This window comes from Hyperoodon ampullatus (assembly GCF_949752795.1).
Source record: "Hyperoodon ampullatus genome assembly, chromosome: X".
Lineage (NCBI taxonomy): Eukaryota > Metazoa > Chordata > Mammalia > Artiodactyla > Ziphiidae > Hyperoodon > Hyperoodon ampullatus.
The window spans coordinates 35,683,941-35,705,678 of NC_136913.1; the positions used below are offsets into that span (position 1 = coordinate 35,683,941).

The window sequence follows — 21,738 nt, forward strand, 5'->3', positions numbered from 1 at the left end:
ATTTTATGTGCAGGAACAATGGTACCTTCATACAGAAACTTCTTGTCATTCGGTTTCATCATTTCAAAATGTGAGGAAATCTAAAACATGGAGCTCCCGTGTTGGCAAGGATTGGGGGTGTCTGTCTGAGTTCCCGGGTTCCTGACCATCCCTCCAGCTGTATCTCCGGCCACCTGTCACAGTCTGTTACTGGCACAGACAAGGCCTGCTTGTTCCAAGGACATGACTACTGGGCCACTTCCATCTGAGAAGGCCTGGTGGGGCGTCCAAATGCAGAAACCTGATTGCTTTCCGGGGACAGCAATAAACCAGGTGCAGACAGCCCTGCAAATGTAAAGCCCCATTGTGTACAAAGCAGAAACTCACGTGCCACGGCGGCCACAAAAAGGCCCTGACCTTCCACCCGGCCTCCATCCAGGATCTCCTATTCCCTCCTGGCTGCCCTGCCCTGCTCCTCAGCTCGGGGTCTGAGCCTGCGCGGGCTCGCGGAGGCGGGCGGCCTTCTACGCATGCGCAGTCTCTACCGGCCTGTTCCTTCAGTGGGGGCTCTGCCGAGTGCGCGCTCACGCACACGCAACGTCTCGTCTGCGCGCTCACGGGGCCTCTTGCGGCACGCGCCTCCGCCCCGCCCGGCCCCGCCCCGCCTCCTTCCCCCTCCCGCGCGCCAGCCCGCCGCACGCCGCTGCCGCCGCCGCCGCCGCCGCCGCCGCCGGAGCTCTGTAGTATGGCATCGAGGAGAATGGAGACCAAACCTGTGATAACCTGTCTCAAAACCCTCCTCATCATCTACTCCTTCGTCTTCTGGGTGAGTGGCCACGCCTGACCGGCGGCTGGGCCGCCGTCCATCGGTCAGTGTAGTGATGCTACGGGAAGGGAAGGGGGAGGAAAAAACCCAAAGCAAATATCAAATCTCGGTCCTCTCCTTCAGGAGACAGGCGCAGGGCTGGGGCTGCAGGATGGCGGGGTGCAGGCTTGGGGCTGCTCAGACCCTGGACCCCGCCCGGTGCAGGGTGTAAGGGGCTGCGTGGTGGCGGTGACTGCAGGTTGCCGACCTTTCCAAAATATTTTAATGCATTGACTTATTTTTTAAACTCGCGGGTTAGGGTCAGCCTCTGGGGAAAGTTGTGGGTTTATTCGTCTGTTTTCCACTCTGGACACCCCTCCCCACCCTCCCTTAGCAGCCCGTTCGCGGTGTCTCTTGGAGCTAACCTGTGGCCGGCTGGGAGCAGGCGCGAGAGCTCAGGGTTTGATCCCAGATTCCCGGTTATTCCCGACCCCGCGGGGCTGCGAGTGGCTGGCGCTGGGAGCCCTGAGCTGCCTGGCTGGGCAAGGGCGACCAAAGGCCTCCAAACGCAGTGATGGGGGGCGGGCGCCGTTGCCGCGCGGAGACGCACAGAGGGGAGAGGGTCTTACATAACCCAGGGGCATGTTTGCGCTTTCTCGGCGACCCAGGAGATGGGTCTTAGGACCCTTTTCCCACGCCCTTGCACCCTTACACTTATCTTTCTGTCATTGCGTAAACCCAATCCGCAGAGCCCTGGGGAAGGACCCCAGCCGCTTGGTGACAGCAATAGCGCCTCAACTCTGCTCCCCATCTAACTGGTGCTGCTACCGGTCCTTGAAGCTCAATGCAGAAGAATGACGTCAGCCCCTCAGCCGAAGCCTTGGGGGGCTGCGTGGTGCACTTCGCGGAGCTATGCGCGCTTTTGCGCGCGGGAGGAGGAGGAGCGGGGCGGGCAGTGGGGTGCGGGGGGTGCTCCAGGCTTGTGCCTTACCTCATCCTGTTTGGCAATTCGTGGAATCAGTGCAGGGCTGACACTGCAGTGATTCATTTGAAGTAGGTGGTACCTAAAGATCATTCCCCATTATTTCTCTTTCTATCTCGACGACTCCCTTCTCCCCAAGTTCTCCTTTCCTACACTAAGCCACAGCCACCCTGCAGGAGAATGAATGTCTGTCCCCCCCCCCAAACCACACACACACACACACACACACACACACACACACACACACACACACACACACACACACACACACACACACACACACACACACACACACACACACACACACACACACACACACACACACACACACACACACACACACACACACACACACACACACACACACACACACACAAAATATCTGGGTCATTTCAGCTTTCAAGGCAGTCATTTTGAAACCTGAGGCTCTGCAGAAAAAGCCAATCCTGCCTTTGGTTGTTTTTCTCTTTGCCAATTAGCCCTAATTGGCCCTAATTTTGGTTTGAAACTGGAGCACAGTGCTTTATGAGGTACCCAGACTCGGCTTGATGGTGAAACAGGCTGTTTGTAATGACCAAGGCAGGAACTGAGATTTATTAAGGATTTAAAAAAAAAATCCCTAATGCGCCCCCGCCCCCGCGGACATTCCTTGTCACTGGCATTGGTGATTCTTCAGGTCGGGAAATTGTGGACTCTGGAGACCAAGCATACCAAGAACTCTGCAGTGAGATAAGATAGAATAACAGGTATATCACACAAGGCAACCACAGAAATGGACTTTATTTGGACTGAAAACAACACAGGTTGAAAAATTTCAGCAGTGGAATTGTGAGCTCTGCACAGATCCTATATTATGTTTTTCTTGGAAAAAGCAATAATGCATGCTGGTTGCTGAAACTTCCCAGTAGCCATTCCTCGGAACTGGCTTAGCTATTTTTGTTTGTTTCATTAAATCTCTTTGTGTTTGGTCCTTTAGTATTTACTTAACTTCCTATTTGTTACTGGAGTAAATCATATGGGTGATTATTTTTAGCTTCCTGAAAAATCTTTCAGCATCACTGCAGGCTGGTAAAGAAGGGAGTCTTCTAGACGAAGCCTTTTCATATGAACTCTTTAACTCTTCTTGGCTTACCTTCCCCCCACCTCATGAATCTAATTACTTAATGCACCCTGATACATCTTAAGCACAGAATTTTATGTCCTCTGAAGTTCCTTAATGCCTGCATTTTAATTTTTTCCTACTTCCAAGATTTCCATAGTCTTAAAGTGTTTACCTAAAGCATTTTCAGTAGTTTAAATAGCCTTTAATAATCATTTCATACTTCACAACCAAAGAATGAGATCTCTCCAGATGCAAGGGTATTTTAAGCAAGACATTTTCATTAATAAACCTTGGTCCAAATGCTGTGTTCTCCATTGTACCTTAAATGCTGGTTTTCTTTTTAAACAGCTTTATTGAGAAGTAATTCACATAACATATAATTCACCCTTTTTAAATTGTACAATTCAGTGGGTTTAGTATATTCACAGATTTGTGCAACCATCACCCCAGTCAATTTTAGAACATTTTTATTACCTGAAAAAGAAACCCCATGCCCTTTAGCTGTCATTCCCCTTGTCCTCCCAATAAGCCCCACCACCCCAAGCAATCACTAATCTTTCTTCTTTAAAAAAAAAAATATATTTATTTATTTATTTTGGGCTGTGTTGGGTCTTTGTTGCTGCACGTGGGCATTCTCTAGTTGCGGCGAGCGGGGGCTGCTCTTTGTTGCGGGGTGCGGGCTTCTCATTGCGGTGGCTTCTCTTTGCGGAGCACCAGCTCTAGACGTGTGGGCTTAAGTAGTTGTGGCTCGCGGGCTCTAGAGCGCAGGCTCAGTAGCTGTGGCACACGGGCTTGGTTGCTCCATGGCATATGGGATCTTCCCGGACCAGGGCTCGAACCTGTGTCCCATACATTGGCAGGCGGATTCTTAACCACTGCGCCACCAGGGAAGCCCTAATCTACTTTCTGTATCTATAGATTTCCCTTTTTTGGACATTTCATCTAAATGAAATCATATAGTATGTGGTCTTTTGTGAATGGCTACTTTTGCTTAGCATAACGTTCTCAAAATTCATCCATGTTTATTCCTTTTTATGGCCAAATAATACTCCACTGTATGCCTATATCACATTTTGTTCATTCATTTGTCCACTGCTAGACATTTGGGTTGTTTCTGTCTTTTGGCTATTATGAGTAACAGTGCTACAAACATTTATGTACAAGTTTTTGTGTGAACATGTCTTCATTCCTCTTGAGTATACACCTAGGTGTGGAATTGCTGGGTCATATGGTAACTGTGATGAATCATTTGAAGAACTGCCAGACTGTTTTCCAAAGTGACTGTACCATTTTACATTCCTGCCAGCAGTGTATGAGTATGTTGATTTCTCCACATCCTTGCCAACATTTGTTATTATCTGACTTTTAAAATTCTAGCCATCCTAATGGGTATCTCATTGTGGTTTGAATTTGAATTTCCTTGATGAGTAATGATGTTGAGTATCTTTTTTTTTTTTTTTTTTTTTATTAGTTTCTGATTTATAACAAAGTGAATCAGTCATACATATACATCTGTTCCCACATCCCCTCCCTCATGCATCTCCCTCCCTCCCACCCTCCCCATCCCACCCCTCCAGGCGGTCACAAAGCACCGAGCTGATCTCCCTGTGCTCTGCGGCTGCTTCCCACTATCTATCTACCTTACGTTTGGTAGTGTATATATGTCCATGCCTCTCTTTCCCTTTGTCACAGCTTACCCTTCCCCTTCCCCATATCCTCAAGTCCATTCTCAAGTAGGTCTGTGTCTTTATTCCCGTTTTACCCCTATGTTCTTCATGACATTTTTTTTTTTTTAAATTCCATATATATGTGTTAGCATACGGTATTTGTCTTTCTCTTTCTGACTTACTTCACTCTGTATGTGATGTCGAGTATCTTTGTATGTGCTTATTGGTCATTTGTGTATCTTCCTTGAAGAAATGTCTCTTCATATCCTTTGCCCAATTTTTATTTTGTTTTTTTTTTTATTATTGAGTTGTATATGTCCTTTATGTATTCTTGACTCAAGTCTCTTATCAGGTGTATCATTTGCAAATATTTTCCCCTATTCCGTGTGTTGTTTATTCACTTTCTTGGTGGTGTCCTTTGAAATACAAACATTTTTTATTTTGATAAAGTCCAGTCTACCTATTTTTCTTTTGTTGCTTGTGCTTTTGGTGTCATATTTAAGAATCCTTCACCAAATGCAAGACTATGAAGAAAACACTGTCTATAAGAGTGACAACAATTCAGTAAATGCAGTTGATAAATTTATCTTTCTCTGGCACCTAGAACTGTCTGGCACATAGTAGATACTCAAATATTTGTCAAAACTTCTGGAGTTATGTTATGTTAGATAATTAACAAAGAGGATGATCTTGGTGTTCTTTTAAGTGAAAGATGGAGGAAAGATTAGGCAGAATTTTTTTCCTTCCTGTTCTCGGTGAATCATTTTAATGGGACTGCTTCTCTTCCCTTACCTCAGTTTAGATTTAGGACTAGAAGACATTTGAGCTTAAAATGGTGGTAGACCAGTAGCATCAAGAGATTGATGTACTTACAGTTATGAAAGAGAGAGCTTTGTTTTATCTGGCCTCCTCTTCTATCTATAATCACTCTCCCTCTCTGAGATGGTCCTCTAAAGCAGTGGTTCTCAACAGGGGACAATCTTGCCTCCCTCCCAATAGTTGGCAATGTCTGGAGACATTTTTTAGTTACTGCTGGGAGTGGGGTGCTATTGGCATCTAGTTGGTAGAGGCCACAGGTGCAGCTAAGCATACTACAAGGTATGGGACAGCCCCTCACAAGAAAGAGTTTTATGGCTCAAAATGTCAGCAGTGCCTACAACTTCTGCACTAGTGAACTTTACATAGTATACTAGTAAGTCCTATGTAGAAAAAGAGAGTCTTATGCAAAACTCCTAATATATACTGTTGTTTGGAACCACCATACCCTAGCATTCTCAACACAATCGAAAGTAAGAAGAAAGACATTCTCCATGGTGTACCATAATTCTTTATTTGAAGACAAAGGTAGGTAGTTCTTTATATAATAGTGTTGAAATGGATGGGACGATCTGTCCTCCGGTTAGATAGCATCACCTGAATGTTAGGTAAATGGCTCCTTTATTCTCTTTGATTTGTATGTTTCATTTTCAGGTTTATAAAAGAGGAGGAAAAAAAACACACCTAGGAGTAAGTTATCCTGTGCTTTAAGACTAGCAAACAGTGCCTGGCACATAACAGGTTTACTCTGGAAGTATTTACTTAATGAGTGAATGAATAAATGAAATTTTATTGACTACCCTTGGGCTCATGTATTTATTTCAACTCATCTCAATTGGGAGGCTTTTTAAAATGATATTTCCTGTCTACCTGTGGTGGTTTAAATGTGTTCCTGACAGTGATGTGTGGAAAGGTGGGGTAGAGGACTGTATAAGACTTACTTATCCTAATGTTAGTTCAATTATTATATTTTTATGATCAGCTAGTTTGACAGACATTTTAGTTACCTAAAATTTTAATTGGAATTGAATTTGCTATGTTTGAATTAAAAAGATATCTATCTTACCCTAATACAAAAATATCTCTCCATGACAAATACAGTTTTTTCAACAACAAACAGGAAAACTATCAATATGATGCTTACAAGGTAAATTCCGTTTTTAAAAAAATTTTTGTTGGAGTATAGTTGATTTACAATGTTGTGTTAGTTTCAGGTGTACAGCAAAGTGAATCAGTTATACGTATACATATACTCACTCTTTTTTAGATTTTATTCCCATATAGGCCATTATAGAGTATTGAGTAGAGTTCCCTGTGCTATACAGTAGATAAGGTAAATTCTGTTTTGATTTAGAAATTTTTAAATGTATTTTAAACACTCATCTGTGTTCTGAGCTTAGATTTAAATCCACTACAGCTACATCCACTAAATAATACTGTGAAGAGAAATATCCTTGCTTCATTCCAGTGTATATTGGATTTGGTTTCTTTGATTATCCAGGGAGGCAGTTAGCTTTATCAATAGTGCTATCAAATTCTCTTATAGTGAAATATTAGTGATTTTTTTAAAATTTGGGAAGCATCGCTAATCTTTTTTGAGGGAAGATTGAAAGAAATAATAGTCAAAATGTTTCTTCTCTTTTCTCATCCAGAAAGTTTAGGTACTTGGGTTAAATAGAGGGGAAAAAGTATTAAAGAACAGCCCCTAATGTTTTTACAGTGTTTGAATTTGGGCACATACTAAAGTTTATACGTATTCCTTTGCTTATCGGTGAAATTCAACAAACATTCATTGAATGTCTTATATGCCAGGTATTTCAGTAGAATGTTTACCAACTTTTACTAGCTGCTGCTTTTAGCATGTTACCTTCATTTCTAAGTAATGTAGTTAATCTACTACTGCTGGACTTTTCAGTATTAGATGTTATATATTGTCTTCCTACTATGGAAGATCAAGATCTAGCTCTCCTACCACCTTCTCCCTCACTCTCATCTTTCCTAAATTGGGTAGACCCCAATATATCTTTTATCAGTTTATCATTATCATATATCATCTTGGTTAGAGCAGTAGTCAGTGATCACATTAATGCAATTAGGTAAGCCTATTCACAGCTGAACCATGTAGTGTGTCTATTATGATTGCTTGCCCATCTTTTTGTTTTCCCTTCAGTTAAAAATTGCCTTGTTTTATCCTTCACTTGTTAATTTTCTTCATTTATCACTAAATTATCCCTGTATTCTCCCCAAGAACTGCATATCTTCACTTAGTGTATTGAAACACTTTGTGTATCCTATCAGTTTCCTATTCTTAGAGACATTTGTCCCAGAGCATTCTGACCTTCAATCTGGGCTAGTGTTCTCTGGGCCTTTGAAACAGCTGATATCATTATAATCTCCCTTTACCATCATCCTGGGGAATCCTGTCTCCTTTTATGTTGTATCCTTGGTTTTCTAGTTGTCCAGTCTTCCTCTTTCTTGGTCGTTCATCCATTTTGGTGGAGCAAATCTCCTAGTAACTTTCTGGAAAAGAGTGCGTGGGAGGTTAATTTTTTGAGACCTTGCAGGTGTGCAGATCTTACTGTGCTCTTGCATTTAATTTGATAGTTTGGCTGAGTATAGAATTCTAGTTTGTAAATCATTTACCCTCAGAACTTTGCTGCCACTTCCTCTTTTCCCCAGGTCTCTTGCTCTTCTTACTGTTGAGAAATCAAATGTTATTTTGATGATTCTTAAACTCTGCTGTTCTTTGAAAGCTTCTGGAATCTGTCTTGTTCCTAGTGCTCTGAAATTTCACAATACTACCCCTTGGTGTATGTTTATTTTTATCTCTTTCCTCTGCACCCTTTCAATCTGCAAACTCATGTCCTTCCATTTGGAGAATTTTCTTGAATTGTTTTTTTGTTTTGTTTTATTTTAAATTTCCCTTCATTTTCTCTGTTCTCTCTGTTTCGATGCTGGACCTCTTAGATCCTCTGTCTCCCCTTCTGTTTTCTAATTCTCTTTGTCTTTTTGTTCTACTTTCTGGGAGATCCCTCCCAGCTTACCTTGCCTGTTATTGCATTTTTCATTTGTTTTATATGTTGATATCTAGGAGCTCTCTGTTGAGGCCTAAGAGATTCTTTTTCTAGCATCCTGCTCTTGTTTCATAAATGTAATATTTTAAAATTCTTCTGACAATATTAATGATTTTTTTAAAAAGTTTGCTTCTTTTTGCTGTTTCCTCCAAGCTTCTCTGTTATCTGGCATACTACAGACTTACCTCAAATTTCTGGTACCCATTTTCTCTTTGTTGTTTAAGAGTGGAGCACTAAAAACGCTGATTGGAAACTCTTAGTGGGAGTTGTTGATTATAAGTTGGGTGATTTGGCTGGGCAGTTGAGTTTTGGAACCAAGGTCAATCTCTTTAGGTCTTTTCCTTTGGTCTAATCAGATTTCCTATAGAAGAATCTTCCAATCTTCTCTCTGGATGAAGAAGATTGGGGATATGGATGTCCCCACATGCAGTATAAATGCACCTTTGTTTAAGCTCCTGTTTCAAGTGTAGAATCCAATGTTCACTATGCTTTGGTTCCCCAGTTCACTTCACTCTCCCTGGAAAATAAATCTCTGAACCCATGCTGGAATGGGGGAGAAGGCAGAGACTGGAAGTTGGAGGGGATCTAAGTGCTTTTCAAAAAGCTTTTCCCAGATTCTCCTTATTTTAGCCCCCTTTCATCCCTACTTCCAAGAGTGCATGGAGCTGCCTTCTGGGGGTGCTTGTGTGCAAATATTTTATTCTTGACATTTCTCACAGCTACCGTAGGATTTGGCTTTTTCTGAGCTCCCAAAATGTCATTGCGGTTGTCTCCTCTTCCATTCTCATTGTTATTGTGGGTTAAAAAAATCCTTTCAGTGTCATTTCAGTGGAGTTTTGGGAGATAGCCAAGGTAAATGGATGTGTTCGATCCATCATCTCTAACTGGAAGTCCTTTATATCTGTATCTCTACATTGCATGGTGCTAATTAAATACGTAGTTGATTGTGAGTGATTGAATAGAGTGTCTGAGATGGCAACAGTTGGGCTATTCTAATAGATATTGGTATCTACTTTACAATTTTTAAAAAGCTTTTGGATGTCAAGGGGAATGTTCTAGGCTGGAACAGGCTTATGAAAGCACATCCTCTTTAAGGTCATCTGGTCATCAAGGACTGGAGTTGGACAAATGGGAATGAAGCTCTGAAGGTTGCTGCTGTTTTTTCTGCTCATCGAATTTCTTCCCACCAGGTGGAGGCCCATGTGTCTTCTGACCTAATTCAGATCTTGGTGGATTAATTTAATGTGGAAGCAGCAGAGTTCAAAGTATGGTGGGGAGTGGGGTGCTTGATGTTAGACGAGTCATTGCTCTGCTATTTTTCTGTTACTACAATGATAACCCTTTGTGTTTATTGCAGGACTTCTACCTTGTAATTTGAAAAGTTTTTTTTCCTTATTTAAGCAACTTCCTGCATGCAACATGCAGTTAGGATATGGGTACTACGTTTTACAGCATTTGCGGAACATTAAGTCTTTTCCACTTAGTAGTTGCTTAGAAACTAGCTGACTTTTTATCCAGGTAGATTGAAATACTTTTCTCAATTTTAATTATAGCTAAAGTTCTTGATTTGACCCTATCGTGAGCTACATTACTTATGATTCATGGACTGTTCAGCATTATGTCCTGTTTTAAGTAAGCACTTCAGAAGGTGCTTTGAATTGAAAGTCATCGGTGACTGTGCTTCTCTGTTTAAACATGTTAAACCTTTGACATAGGTGACTAATGCACCACTAAACCAATTTGAAGTGCACTTTAGAAATATATTCTTATGCCTTTTTCTCCTTTGGACCCCTTACAGAAGCTTCCAGTTTGGGTTATCTCTTCATGACAGGCAGATCGTTGGATTACTGCTCTTAAATTTCCTTTTTTGGCTGTTATCCCACTTGCCTTGACTGAATGCTTTTCATTCTTGGCTGAACATTTTTGTGCCCTTTTATATAGAGCCCCAATATTTGTCAAGAAAAGGACATAGAGGGGGAAATATAGGAGAGGGCTTTTCTTGTTTTCCCTTTGGTTATTTGATCACTTGAACGTGTAAGCATGTGAAATAGTTTGGTGATAGAATTAAGGATCACAATTCTACTGTGGAAGATTTTCTTTGTGCTTTCTGTAAGGTATGACAGGCTTTTTCATCATCAGCTGTTTTAGGAGAAATTGCAGTTGCGTTGTACTGAAAGATGGGCTGGGTCAGGTGCAGGTACTAGGTGAGCAATCTAGATCTGTGGTTCTCAACCCTGTTTGCTCATCAGGATTGCCTAAGGAGCCCTAAAATACTATATGCTTAGACCTCACCCTAAGAGATTCTGATTCAATTGGCTTGGAGGAGGATGCCAGCTTTCATAATTTTAAAATGATCTTCCAGGTGATTCAGCTGTGCAAGTAGGATTGAGAACCATTGATTCAGAGAGAACTCTGTATAATAGCAGGCCTGGTTCATCTTGAGTCTCTTGGATCTGGAGATAGCTAGGAAATATCTAGCTATTGAATATCTAGCATGGGCCTGATTTGGTCTGCTTTGCCCAAAAGTCTTAGGCTAGGTCTCCAGTCTCTCTTAGTAAACCAAAATGGCCTTGTCACTCTTAGGAGACCTTGCTAATCATTCCTAACTAGAGGAGTGCTCATCAAAATCACTAAGGGGCTTTTAAAATCACAGCTGTTTGGTCCTAGCTCATGAAATTTCCATTTTAATTGATTTGGAGAGGGGCCTAGGTATGTATTTTAAAAAAAAAATTCCCAAGGTGATTCTGATTCCTGGGATGTTACTCTGGTCTGTGATGCAGTTTGTCATAAATATATTCATACCATATGAATGCTTTCCTGTGATGATCTGTAGTACCATAAAGCTAGTTTGAGGAGAAGCAAGATGTAGCCAATCTAGTATTTTTCTCACCCACTGAACTGGTCTCTGGCAAGTGTCTGCAATTGAACTCTTGGAGTTTGGAGTAGTTTCCGTTCCTTAGGGGGAATGTATTTGTTTACAGTTGCACTGAGAAGTTAGGAAGAGACTTGGTTTTCCCCCTTTCAAAATATTAGACTGTCATCCAATATGTAAAACAAAAACCTGAATTCATTTCTTACTAAAGTAAGAGAGAGCAGTACTAGTCAAGCACAGTTTATGAGTGAAACAGCTTGCTGGTCTTTTTGGGAAGTGTGGTGGTGTTTGATGGTTGCTTTGGGTACAGAAGCAGATTGGTTGACCTTGGCCTTAGAACCATGGCTATTTGGGTGAGACTGTTGTTGATTGCCTCTGAGAAGCATAGTCACTGCAGTGCATCTGCTGCTGATTGGTTGCTCTTGAACTGTGTGAGGCTGTCACTGTAATTAGCTTCTAGAAGTATGTTCCCTGAAAGAAGTTGAGTTTTTATTGATAATTAGACTAAGGTGAGTTGCCACTGATCAAATAGGTTTAGAAGTGGGTGCTGGTAGTTACTAGTTACCATGCCTACTGAATAATCAATCTTCTTCCCCCCAGGAGTATAGAGACTTTTATTCTTGCCTCAGATTACCAATTTTCATTTCTCAGTGAAATGAGTTTGTCTCTGCAACTCAGTTCCCATTCTCCAAACATCATCATGGTGATGTATAGGATTCTTTGGTGAATTCATTGTTCTAATCATTCCACAAACAGTCATTAGGAGTTTATGATTTCCAGGGGGTATACTAGGACTTCTCTAGGGTAGACCCCTTTGGGTTGAAAAGGAACCCAGATCTTGATAATGAAGCTGGGTGGTAAATGTTCCTAAACATCCCTTCCACATCCACATCTCTATTTGTGTTCAATTTCTATTTCTGATGAAGCTTTTCAGAATATTTCACCTCTTCCAATTTCTGTTTCATACTAAACTGTATCACTCTCTTGCTATTCTTTTAGCTATTGCCTTCTATTGCAGGGGATTTGAGATTAGTCCTATGTGAAGTCTTGGCTTAGACACTTGCTCTGTGACCTTAGGCAATTCACATGCTCTCTCTGAGCCTCGGTTTCCTCTTCAGAATTGAAGATATCTGCCTCAGTCAAGTGGTGAAGGTTAAATGACATTCAGGTGCTTTGTAAAGTGTAACAGGTACTATGTCAATATTTGTTAAATGAATAAATTGATCAGAACACCCCCTACCCTGGAAATTGGGGATGATTAACTTTTCAGGCTTTATAGTTTGCTACCAAAGAGAGCTGGTATTCCAGGAGGGTTTGAATGGAAACCAAAAACATAATGAGTTTAGGTCACTGAGTTTAGCCCTGTCATTGGGATAAGGGTATTCCTATTTAGGATAAATAAATATAAACCTGCCATTTAAAATGTATAAAATAAATAAGCTACAAGGATATATTGTACAACACAGGGAATATAGCCAATATTTTATAATAACTATAAACGGAGTATGACCTTTAAAAATTGTGAATCACTATGCTGTACAGCTATAACATATAACATTAAGTATAACTAAATAAAAAATCAAATGAGAAATTGATGGCTTATTCTTTTTTAAAATAAACTTTTAATTTTAGAACAGAAAAATTGTGGAGCTAGTACATAGAGTCCCCATATACCACACAACCAGTTTTTCCTGTTACTAACATCCTACTTTAGTATGGTACATTAGTATGTTACAGTTAATGAACCAAGATTGATACATTAACTAAAGTCCACACTTAATTCAGAATTTTTGAGTTTTTACCTAATATCTCATTAAGGCTACCACATTACATTTAGTAGTCATGTCTCCTTAGACTTCATTGGACTGTGACAGTTTCTCAGACTTTCCTTGTTTTTGATGACTTTGACAGTTTTGAAGAGTACAGGTCACGTACTTTGTACAATGTCCCTCAATTGGGATTTGTCTGATGTTTTTCTCATGATTACGCTAGAGTTATGTGTTTTGGGGAGGAAGATCTAAGAGGTTAAGTGCCATTTTCATCACATCATATGAAGAGTACATACTGTCAATATGACTTATCACTGTTGATACTGACCTTGATTACCTGGCTGAGATACTTTGTCAGATTTCTCACTATAAAGTTACTCTTTCTCCCCCTTTCCATACTCTACCGTTTGGAAGAAAGTCACTGTGCCTAGCTCACACTTAAGGAGTGGGGAGTTTTGCTCTACCTCATTGAGGTGGAGTATCTACCATTATTTCTTTTATTAGCAGAGATGATTTCCATTCAACAGTTGTTAAAACCAACTGTAGGGGGTTTACCTGGTGGCACAGTGGTTAAGAATCCACCTGCCAATGCAGGGGACACGGGTTCGAGCCCTGGTCTGGGAAGATCCCACGTGCTACGGAGCAACTAAGCCTGTGTGCCGCAACTACTGAGCCTGTGCTCTAGAGCCCGCGAGTCACAACTACTGAAGCCCATGCGCCTAGAGCCTGTGCTCTGCAACAAGAGAAACCACCACAATGAGAAGCCCGCACACTGCAACAAAGAGTAGCCCCCGCTCACCACAACTAGAGAAAGCCCCTGCGCAGCAACGAAGACCCAACGCAGCCAAAAATAAATAAATAAATAAATTTATTTAAAAACTGTAAATATTTGTTCAAATAGTAAAATACTAAAAACATCTGATTCAGTTGTGAACTAGACAGATTCTTGGTTACCAATATTATTTATGATTTTGGCTTATCTACAAATATAAAAAGACAAAGAATAACTCAATGTTGGAAAAAGTAGAGATAAAATTATCTCCACAGATGCAATTGTTGTATCCTGAGAAACCTAGCAGAGTCTAGTTTAAAGATAAACTAATACGAGAATTTGGTAAAGTGGTTAAATACAAGATAAAAATTAATTGCTTTTCATTATTTTAGCATAAGCCTTACAAAAGGAGAGGGAGGAAAAAATTTCAGTCTCAGTAGCAACAGAAATCATAACTATTTCAGAATAGTTAACAAGAACATGAAGGAAACTAAAATCTTATTGAGGGTCATAAGATCTGAAGAGATTAAAGGACATTGTGTTCTTGAGTGGGGAGATTTAATATTATAAAAGTCAATTTAAAAAATGTGCTTAATGTAATTCCAAATAAACTCCCAACGGGATTTTTTGAGGGGGGTGGTGGCACTTGATAAAATAATAATGTTTATATAGAAGAATAAATGCCTGAGAAGGCAAGAGAAATATGAGAAATATGGGGCGGGGGGAAAGAAGTATGTGCCTTACCAGTGTTATCAGAATATACTATTGTATATAAGATGGCCACCATGATCCCCATTTCTGGTATCATGTTCTTGTGTAATCTCCTTCACTCGGATTCAGGCAGGACCTATGACTTGTTTCTAACTAATAGAATACAACAAAGGTGTTTTGATGTGTGTGAATACATGTAGATGACCATATTAGGTAAGATTGTAATTTCTGTCTTCCTGAGAGACTCTGTCCCTGGCTGGCTTTGAAGAAGCCAGCTTCTATGTTGTGATCTACCCTATGGAGAGGACCACATGGCAAGGAACTGAGGGCAGTCTCCCACTGACAGAAACTGAGGCCCTCAGTCTGGCAGCCTGCAAGCAACAAAATGATGCCAACAATCAAGTGATCTTGGAAGCAGATCCTTCCCCATTTAGGCCTCAGATGAGACTGCAACCACCTGACACCTTGATTGAAGCTTTAGGAGATCCTGAAACAGAAGACAGAGTTAAGTTGTACCCAGACTCCTGACCCCACAGAAACTCTGAGATAATAATTGTGTGCTGTTTTAAGTCTCTACATTTATGGTAATATTGTTATGTAGCAATGCATAAGTACTACAACGATAAAGTCACTAATTGATTCAATATGATGTTGACTTATAAAGAGATAAATAGGTCAGTGGAATAATAGAGAATCCAGAAATAAATTCTAGTATATATGATTTAATATATAAAAAGGTGACACTCATTTTAGAGAAAGCTAGGTTTAAATGATTCTGGTACTACTGCATATATGGAAAAAATAAAATTGGAGCCCTTACTTGAATTTTATTAAAACTTCTAGTTTTAAATGCTTAGACATAAACACAAAACAAAATTCTGTAATAAAAGTATAGTGATATATGAACAATACAGGAATGAGAGAAACTTCTTTATCCAAGCTGGAGACTCAGAAGCAATTAAATTAAAAAATAAATATATTTGACTATAAAATTTTTAAAAATTATATGGCATAACTACAATAAAGTCAATTAAACAGTTATGGTGAGATTCAGAGCCAGTACCAGATTGTTAACTAATATACTGCTTTCTTCATTAAGAAAATCTTGTCACAAAAAAAAATCTATTTACATTCTGATGGAAGCTCCTTCTCATTTTAGACTGATAATGGTTTGCTGACCAGCACTGGCCTACTGACCACACTTAGTGTACTAGTGCTCTGGGTAAGGAGTCAGCAAACTGTTTCTGCAAAGGGCCAGATAGTGAATATTTTAGGCTTTGTGGGCCATATGGTCTCTGTTGCATCTACTCAACTCTGCCATTGTCCTGTGAAAGCAACATAGACAAATGTAAATGAATAAGCAAGGCTATATTAAAATAAAACTTTATTTACAAAAAAGAGGTGGCCAGCCAGATTTGACCCTTGGGCTGTAGTTTTTGCTCTAGGGGATACCAATATAAGGAAGGTATAATACTTAGCCTCAAAAACTAAAGTTTAGAAGACATCTAGATGGCCAACAGGCACATGAAAAGGTGCTCAACATCTCTAATTATTAGAGGAATGCAAATCAAAACTATGTTGAGGTATCACCTCACACCAGTCAGAATGGTCATCATCAAAAAATCTACAAGTAATAAATGCTGGAGAAGGTGTGGTGAAAAGGGAACCCTCCTGCACTGTTGGTGGGAATGTAAATTGGTGCAGCCACTGTGGAGAACAGCATGGAAGTTCCTTAACTAAAATAGAGCTACCATATGATCCAGCAATCCCACTCCTGGGCATATATCCAGAAAAGATGAAAACTTTAATTTGAAAAGATACATGCACCACAGCGTTCATAATAGCACTATTTACAATAGCCAAGACATGGAAGCAACCCTAAGTTTCCATCTACAGATGAATGGATAAAGAAGATGTGGTGTGTGTGTGTGTATACACACACACACACACACACACACACACACACACAATGGAATATTACTCAGCCATAGAAAAGAATGAAATAATGCCATTTGCAGCAACATGGATGACCTAGAGATTATCATACTAAATGAAGTAAGACAGAGAAAGACAAATATTGTGATACCACTTATGTGTGGAATCTAAAAAAAAAGATACAAAAAAAATGATACAAATGAACTTATTTACAAAACAGAAACACACTCATAGACCTAGAAAACAAACTTATGGTTACCAAAGGGGAAAGAGGAGGAGGGATAAATTAGAAGCTTGGGATTAAAAAAAATTTAAAATTTAAAGTTTTACATGGGCTTATAGGAGAGGGAGTGAAGGAAGCCTTACCATTTTTAGCTTGAAAGAGTTGGTCATGCACTATCCAATAAGGCAGCCACTTGAGCACTTCAAATATGGATTATACAAATTGAGATGTGTTGTAAGTGTAAAATGCATATCAGATTTTGAAGATTTAATATGCAAAAATGTAAAGTATCTCAATTTTTATACTGATTACATTACTACATGAAATGTAGTATTTTCGACATGAAGAGTTCCATAAAACATTATTAAAATGAATTTCACCTGTTTCTTTCCAATTTGAATATGGCTACTAGGAAATTTAGATATGTAGCTTGTCAATATATCTCTATTGGACAGCACTGAACTAGAAGTGCTAGATGTTTAAATTAAGTGCTGTGGGACCAAGGGAGAGAACTCATCTAGCTGGGGAGTTTGGAAAAGTCATGCAGACAGAATTGACCTTGGAGAATGACAGGATTTTGGCAAGTGGTGCCCTGGGAGGATAATGAAGTCTATCAGATGGAGGAAGTGGCATAAACAGGTTTGGAGACAACAGAATGGTTTCTCTGTTGGGACAGGAGTGAGTTTAGCTGTAATAAGGGACAAAGCACGTGATGAGTCTAGGTAAGTAGGTATAGGCCTTATTGTGGGTTGTGTGCATGGGTTAGGGTTTGGACCTATTTTGGCTGGAAGCGGGGGCGGGGGGGATAACTAGGCCATAGCTTTGAGCAGGGAGTGGTAACTTTGAAAGCTGTTTATAGGTCTAATCTAGGAAGAATAAGTTGATTGGGTTGGAATAGGAAAGGCAATAAACGGTGAAACCAGGTTAACTAGGAAAGATCAAAGGTCTAATATAGGGTGACAATGGGAATGGAGAATAGAAGACAGTGGAAAGCCACTTTATATTGTGGCAAGGATATTTGTGAATGAGTGAGAACCCCAGTGGTCGTGTGCTTGACGAACCTGGATAATGGTGGAAATGCAGACCTTAGAAGTTGGTTTGAGACTAATATGATGTGTTTAGTTTTAGACACCAGTAGATTTAAAAGGCCAGCTCTCAGAAGCTTGCTCACTTTAGTCTTTTGCTGGCAAAAGTGGCCCTGGGCAGTTCTTTACTTTCGGTTGTCTCTGTACTTCCTGACCCTTCCCGCCAGCCACCATGGTCACAGTTAATTGATCAGGGGAAAGGATCTGACCCTTGGATATTTGCTTGTTGGCTGGTCAGTGGAACTTGATGATCAGGCTTGTAAGATCTGAATGGAGCAGTTCTTTTTTAGGCATTTGAACTTGAGATACGAGAGAGAGCTGGCATAAGGACAGGAGAAAGAAGCACAGGGAGAAATCTCAGGGAAAGGGGAAAGCTAAGTCAATGGGAGTGGTGGAGAGGTGAGTGGGACCAGTGAACTCCTGGCCACCAGACTATGTAGGTTCCTGGACAGATCTACAGCGGCCCATGCTTTTCCCTTCTGGCTTGGAAGAGTGGCTTTTCTTGGTTCTGGTGAGGCATGGTCAAGTGGCCATGATTCCTTTCCTCCTTATTCCGTCCTTTTTCCTAACAGTAAAGCTCCTTGGCTAACCAAGAAGGGTGATTAGGTGGATGTTCGAAGTTGTAAGAAAGGTAGGTTTGGAATTAAAAGAGGAGGTTGGTGTGGAGATGCAAAGTTGAGAAAAGCCCAGTTTGTTCATGCAAGAGGCATGAGATTGTAAACAGTATTCTTTCCAGCTGCCCAGGAAGCCCAGCGTTCTAAATGAGTTGATGCTAAATTGCTTGCTGATAATAGGTGTAATAGGTGTAGCAAAGCATTCAGCCAGCAGCACTAATGGAAGCCTGAGTTTCCAGTAAGACTTGTTTATAGGATGAAGGTTCTGCTGTATGGTAGGAGCAAGTTATTCAAGCAAGTTACTTATTAATCTCCTTAACAGCAGCTGCTCTGTTTGTGAAGTAAGGTTGGCAGTTGTTTTAGTTTATATCCTTCAGGGATGTTTTAAGGACAAACAAGTAACAGCTTTGTATGTTGTAGTTTTCATTAGATAGTCCTGGTCTACAGAGGTGGTAGCTAGCCTGACAATTTTTAATAAACAGCTTAGAACAGGCAGCTCTGAGTGGTGACTCAATGAGGGCTTTGGGGGAGCTTCGATTTGGTCTCAATGCCACTTTGTTGGCAACTCGGATCAAAGTCTTTTAAGCTAAGATGTCAGGAGTGAACTCTGTGTATATAGCATGCAGATTATTTTGAGATAAAAATACAGGAAAAGAGAGGTGTATAAATGAGTATTCAAATTAAAAAGCTGTTCAAATAAGCTGTCTACAAAATAATATATATATATGGAATACCATTTTTGTAAGTTAAAAAAAATGCACATAACAAATCCTAGAGAGTGACCCACATCAGAATGTTAATAGTTATGGTTGGGTGATAGGGTAATTCATGGGTTACATTTTTATTTTTGTTTGTCTTTATTTTCCAAGGTTTTTCTTCTCTCCTTACAGCCATGAATTACTTTGTAATTAAGAGAACAGTGAATGCTGTTTTAAAAACAATTTTTTCTAGGCGTTTTATAATACATAGTTTTCTTTTGTTTCTCAAAGGTGGAGTGTCTGTTTTTACCACCTCGTCTCATTTATAATATAGCAGTTCTTTAGCCCAGTCTATTTTAGCTATTAGATTAAATTAATTCAGAGCAAAAACATATTTAACTTGATTTTTAAGCCTTGTCTCCTCAAAATAAAGGGAAACACATGTTTCTATTGAATACTTAAAAAGAAAATTTTGAGATGTGTTTCAAATATAATACTAAGACAGGGAAATAATGTGATAATTATCTGTGTATCTACCACCCAGGTTTATTAGATCTTTGCATTATGCCTTATTTGCTTTGGGTTTGGATACTTGGATTTTAAAGAAATGTAAAAAAATTACAGTTGATTCTCCTACATCTTCTGTCTGTCATGAATTCAGAGTTTATCACTTGAGCCTATTTTTATACATTTACTAATATGTACATATCCACAATTATTATAAAGTATTGCCTTCAGATTTTTAAAGTTTGTGTTAATGAATCATGCCATGCATATTGTTTTGAAACTTGCATTTTTGGCTCAACATTGCTTGACATGTTTCCATGTTGGTGGATATGGATCAACTTCAGGGGTTAACAAACTATGGCCTGTGGGCCAAATCTAGCCAGCCACCTCTTTTTGTAAATAAACTTTATGTATTTTCAATGGCCACTTTCACACCAAACAGCAGAGTTGAGTAGCTGTGACAGAGACTGTGTAGCCTGGAAAGCCTAAAATATTTACCATCTGGCTCTTTACAGAAAAAGTTTGCTGACCTCTGATCTAGTCCATTCTTTGTATGGATATATCATTATTTATCCATTTTCCTGCCCGTGGACACTTATTTCCTGATTACTTGTAAGAAATGATGTTTTGGTGAACATTGGTATATATATCTCCTTACCAGAATTGAGAGGGTTTCTAGTGTAGCATATGGATCATGAAACAACTAAGCTTTTAATATATTTTGGTGTCTTTTTCATACTTAGCAAGAAAATAATAATAATCTAAGGCAGACTTGGGCCCTGTTAGCTGATAGTTGTGTTATTTAGTAGTTTGAGATAGAGAAGATATTTTTATTCTTGATTTAAATAGTTTTTCTCAAAGTGAATTTTTGTTGCTGGAAGAGAGAAAAGCGCTGAGTGGTCCACATGGAGCAAAGCAAGAGTTACATATGGTCCTTCCAGCCATCACAGTAGAGTTGACCCGCTCCCATTTCACCCTCCCACCACCTCTCTTCCCCTCTGGTTTTCACTCATATGTGGAGTGTAAAAAAAATAAAACAAAATAAACAAACCAAACCGAACAAAATAAACTGTTTTTAAAAGTGGTTGTAAGTTGGTGAGAAGAGGCAGCTGAGATCCAGAGTTTAGCCCAAGGTCATGTTTAAGTGAGGCTTCAGTTTGGACCTCTGCACCTGCTCTGGCCTAATATTCAATGTCCAGGAGCACAGTTCTAGGTGGTAGACCTTGGTAGATGGGTTAGAGAGTACTTTTTGAGCCTCCGCACTGCCGTGAAGCAGAGTCCTCATTGGTTCCAGCCTTGGCTCCTATAAGCTGGTCAAGGCTTCATACACAAAGGTTTTCCAGAAAGGTCAAAGTTTACGATTTCAGTGGGAGTAATTACCCCACATGGCACTTCTGTAGAAAACAGAAACCAGGGCCATCTTTTCACATTTTTTCCTGTCCTCCCACCTTAGAACTCCAGTTTCCCAAGCAAGAGTTATACTGTTTCACAGACAGTGGATGCTCAAGACTAAGGGATCCTAATGTCAGGCTCAGGGTTGGTCCTGAACGCCTGGGCAGCTGCCCATTCACTTCCAAAAGTTTGAATCTGTAAATGTCTTTTCTCCTTTTCAGTTTGTGGCTCATGTGGGCAAGACATAAGAAATCCTGAGAGTCTTTCCACTCTCATTTTAAAAAATCATATGCCTGAAAGTCTCCAAATTACTGGCTCAAACTGCATGGGTATTATTTCTCCTGAAGCTGTTAAATATGATAAGGACATGAACTTGTCTCTTACAGCTATAAGCTCCCAACCACTTTGAACAAGATAGAAGCCAAGGCACTAAAAACTGTTGGAGGCAAATGGGACCTAATGAAACTTAAAAGCTTTTGCACAGCAAAGGAAACCATAAACAAGATGAAAAGACAACCCTCAGAATGGGAGAAAATATCTGCAAATGAAGCAACTGACAAAGGATTCATCTCCAAAATATATAAGCAGCTCATGCAGCTCAATATCAAAAAACCAAACAACCCAATCCAAAAATGGGCAGAAGACCTAAATAGACATTTCTCCAAAGAAGATATACAGATTGCCAACAAACACATGAAAAGATGCTCAACATCACTAATCATTAGAGAAATGCAA

At 40.0% G+C, this 21,738-nt stretch overlaps 1 protein-coding gene across 1 annotated transcript in view; it reads left to right on the forward strand.

Moving 5' to 3' along the window:
* Positions 1-724: 724 nt before the first annotated feature.
* Positions 725-21,738, forward strand: part of TSPAN7 (tetraspanin 7) — a gene marked incomplete at its 5' end in the record, with an annotated part of 146,533 nt that continues 125,519 nt past the window's right edge. The window contains one exon of the mRNA XM_079727863.1: positions 725-805. Coding sequence (XP_079583989.1) covers positions 725-805 — 81 coding nt within the window. The remainder of the gene's footprint in view (positions 806-21,738) is intronic.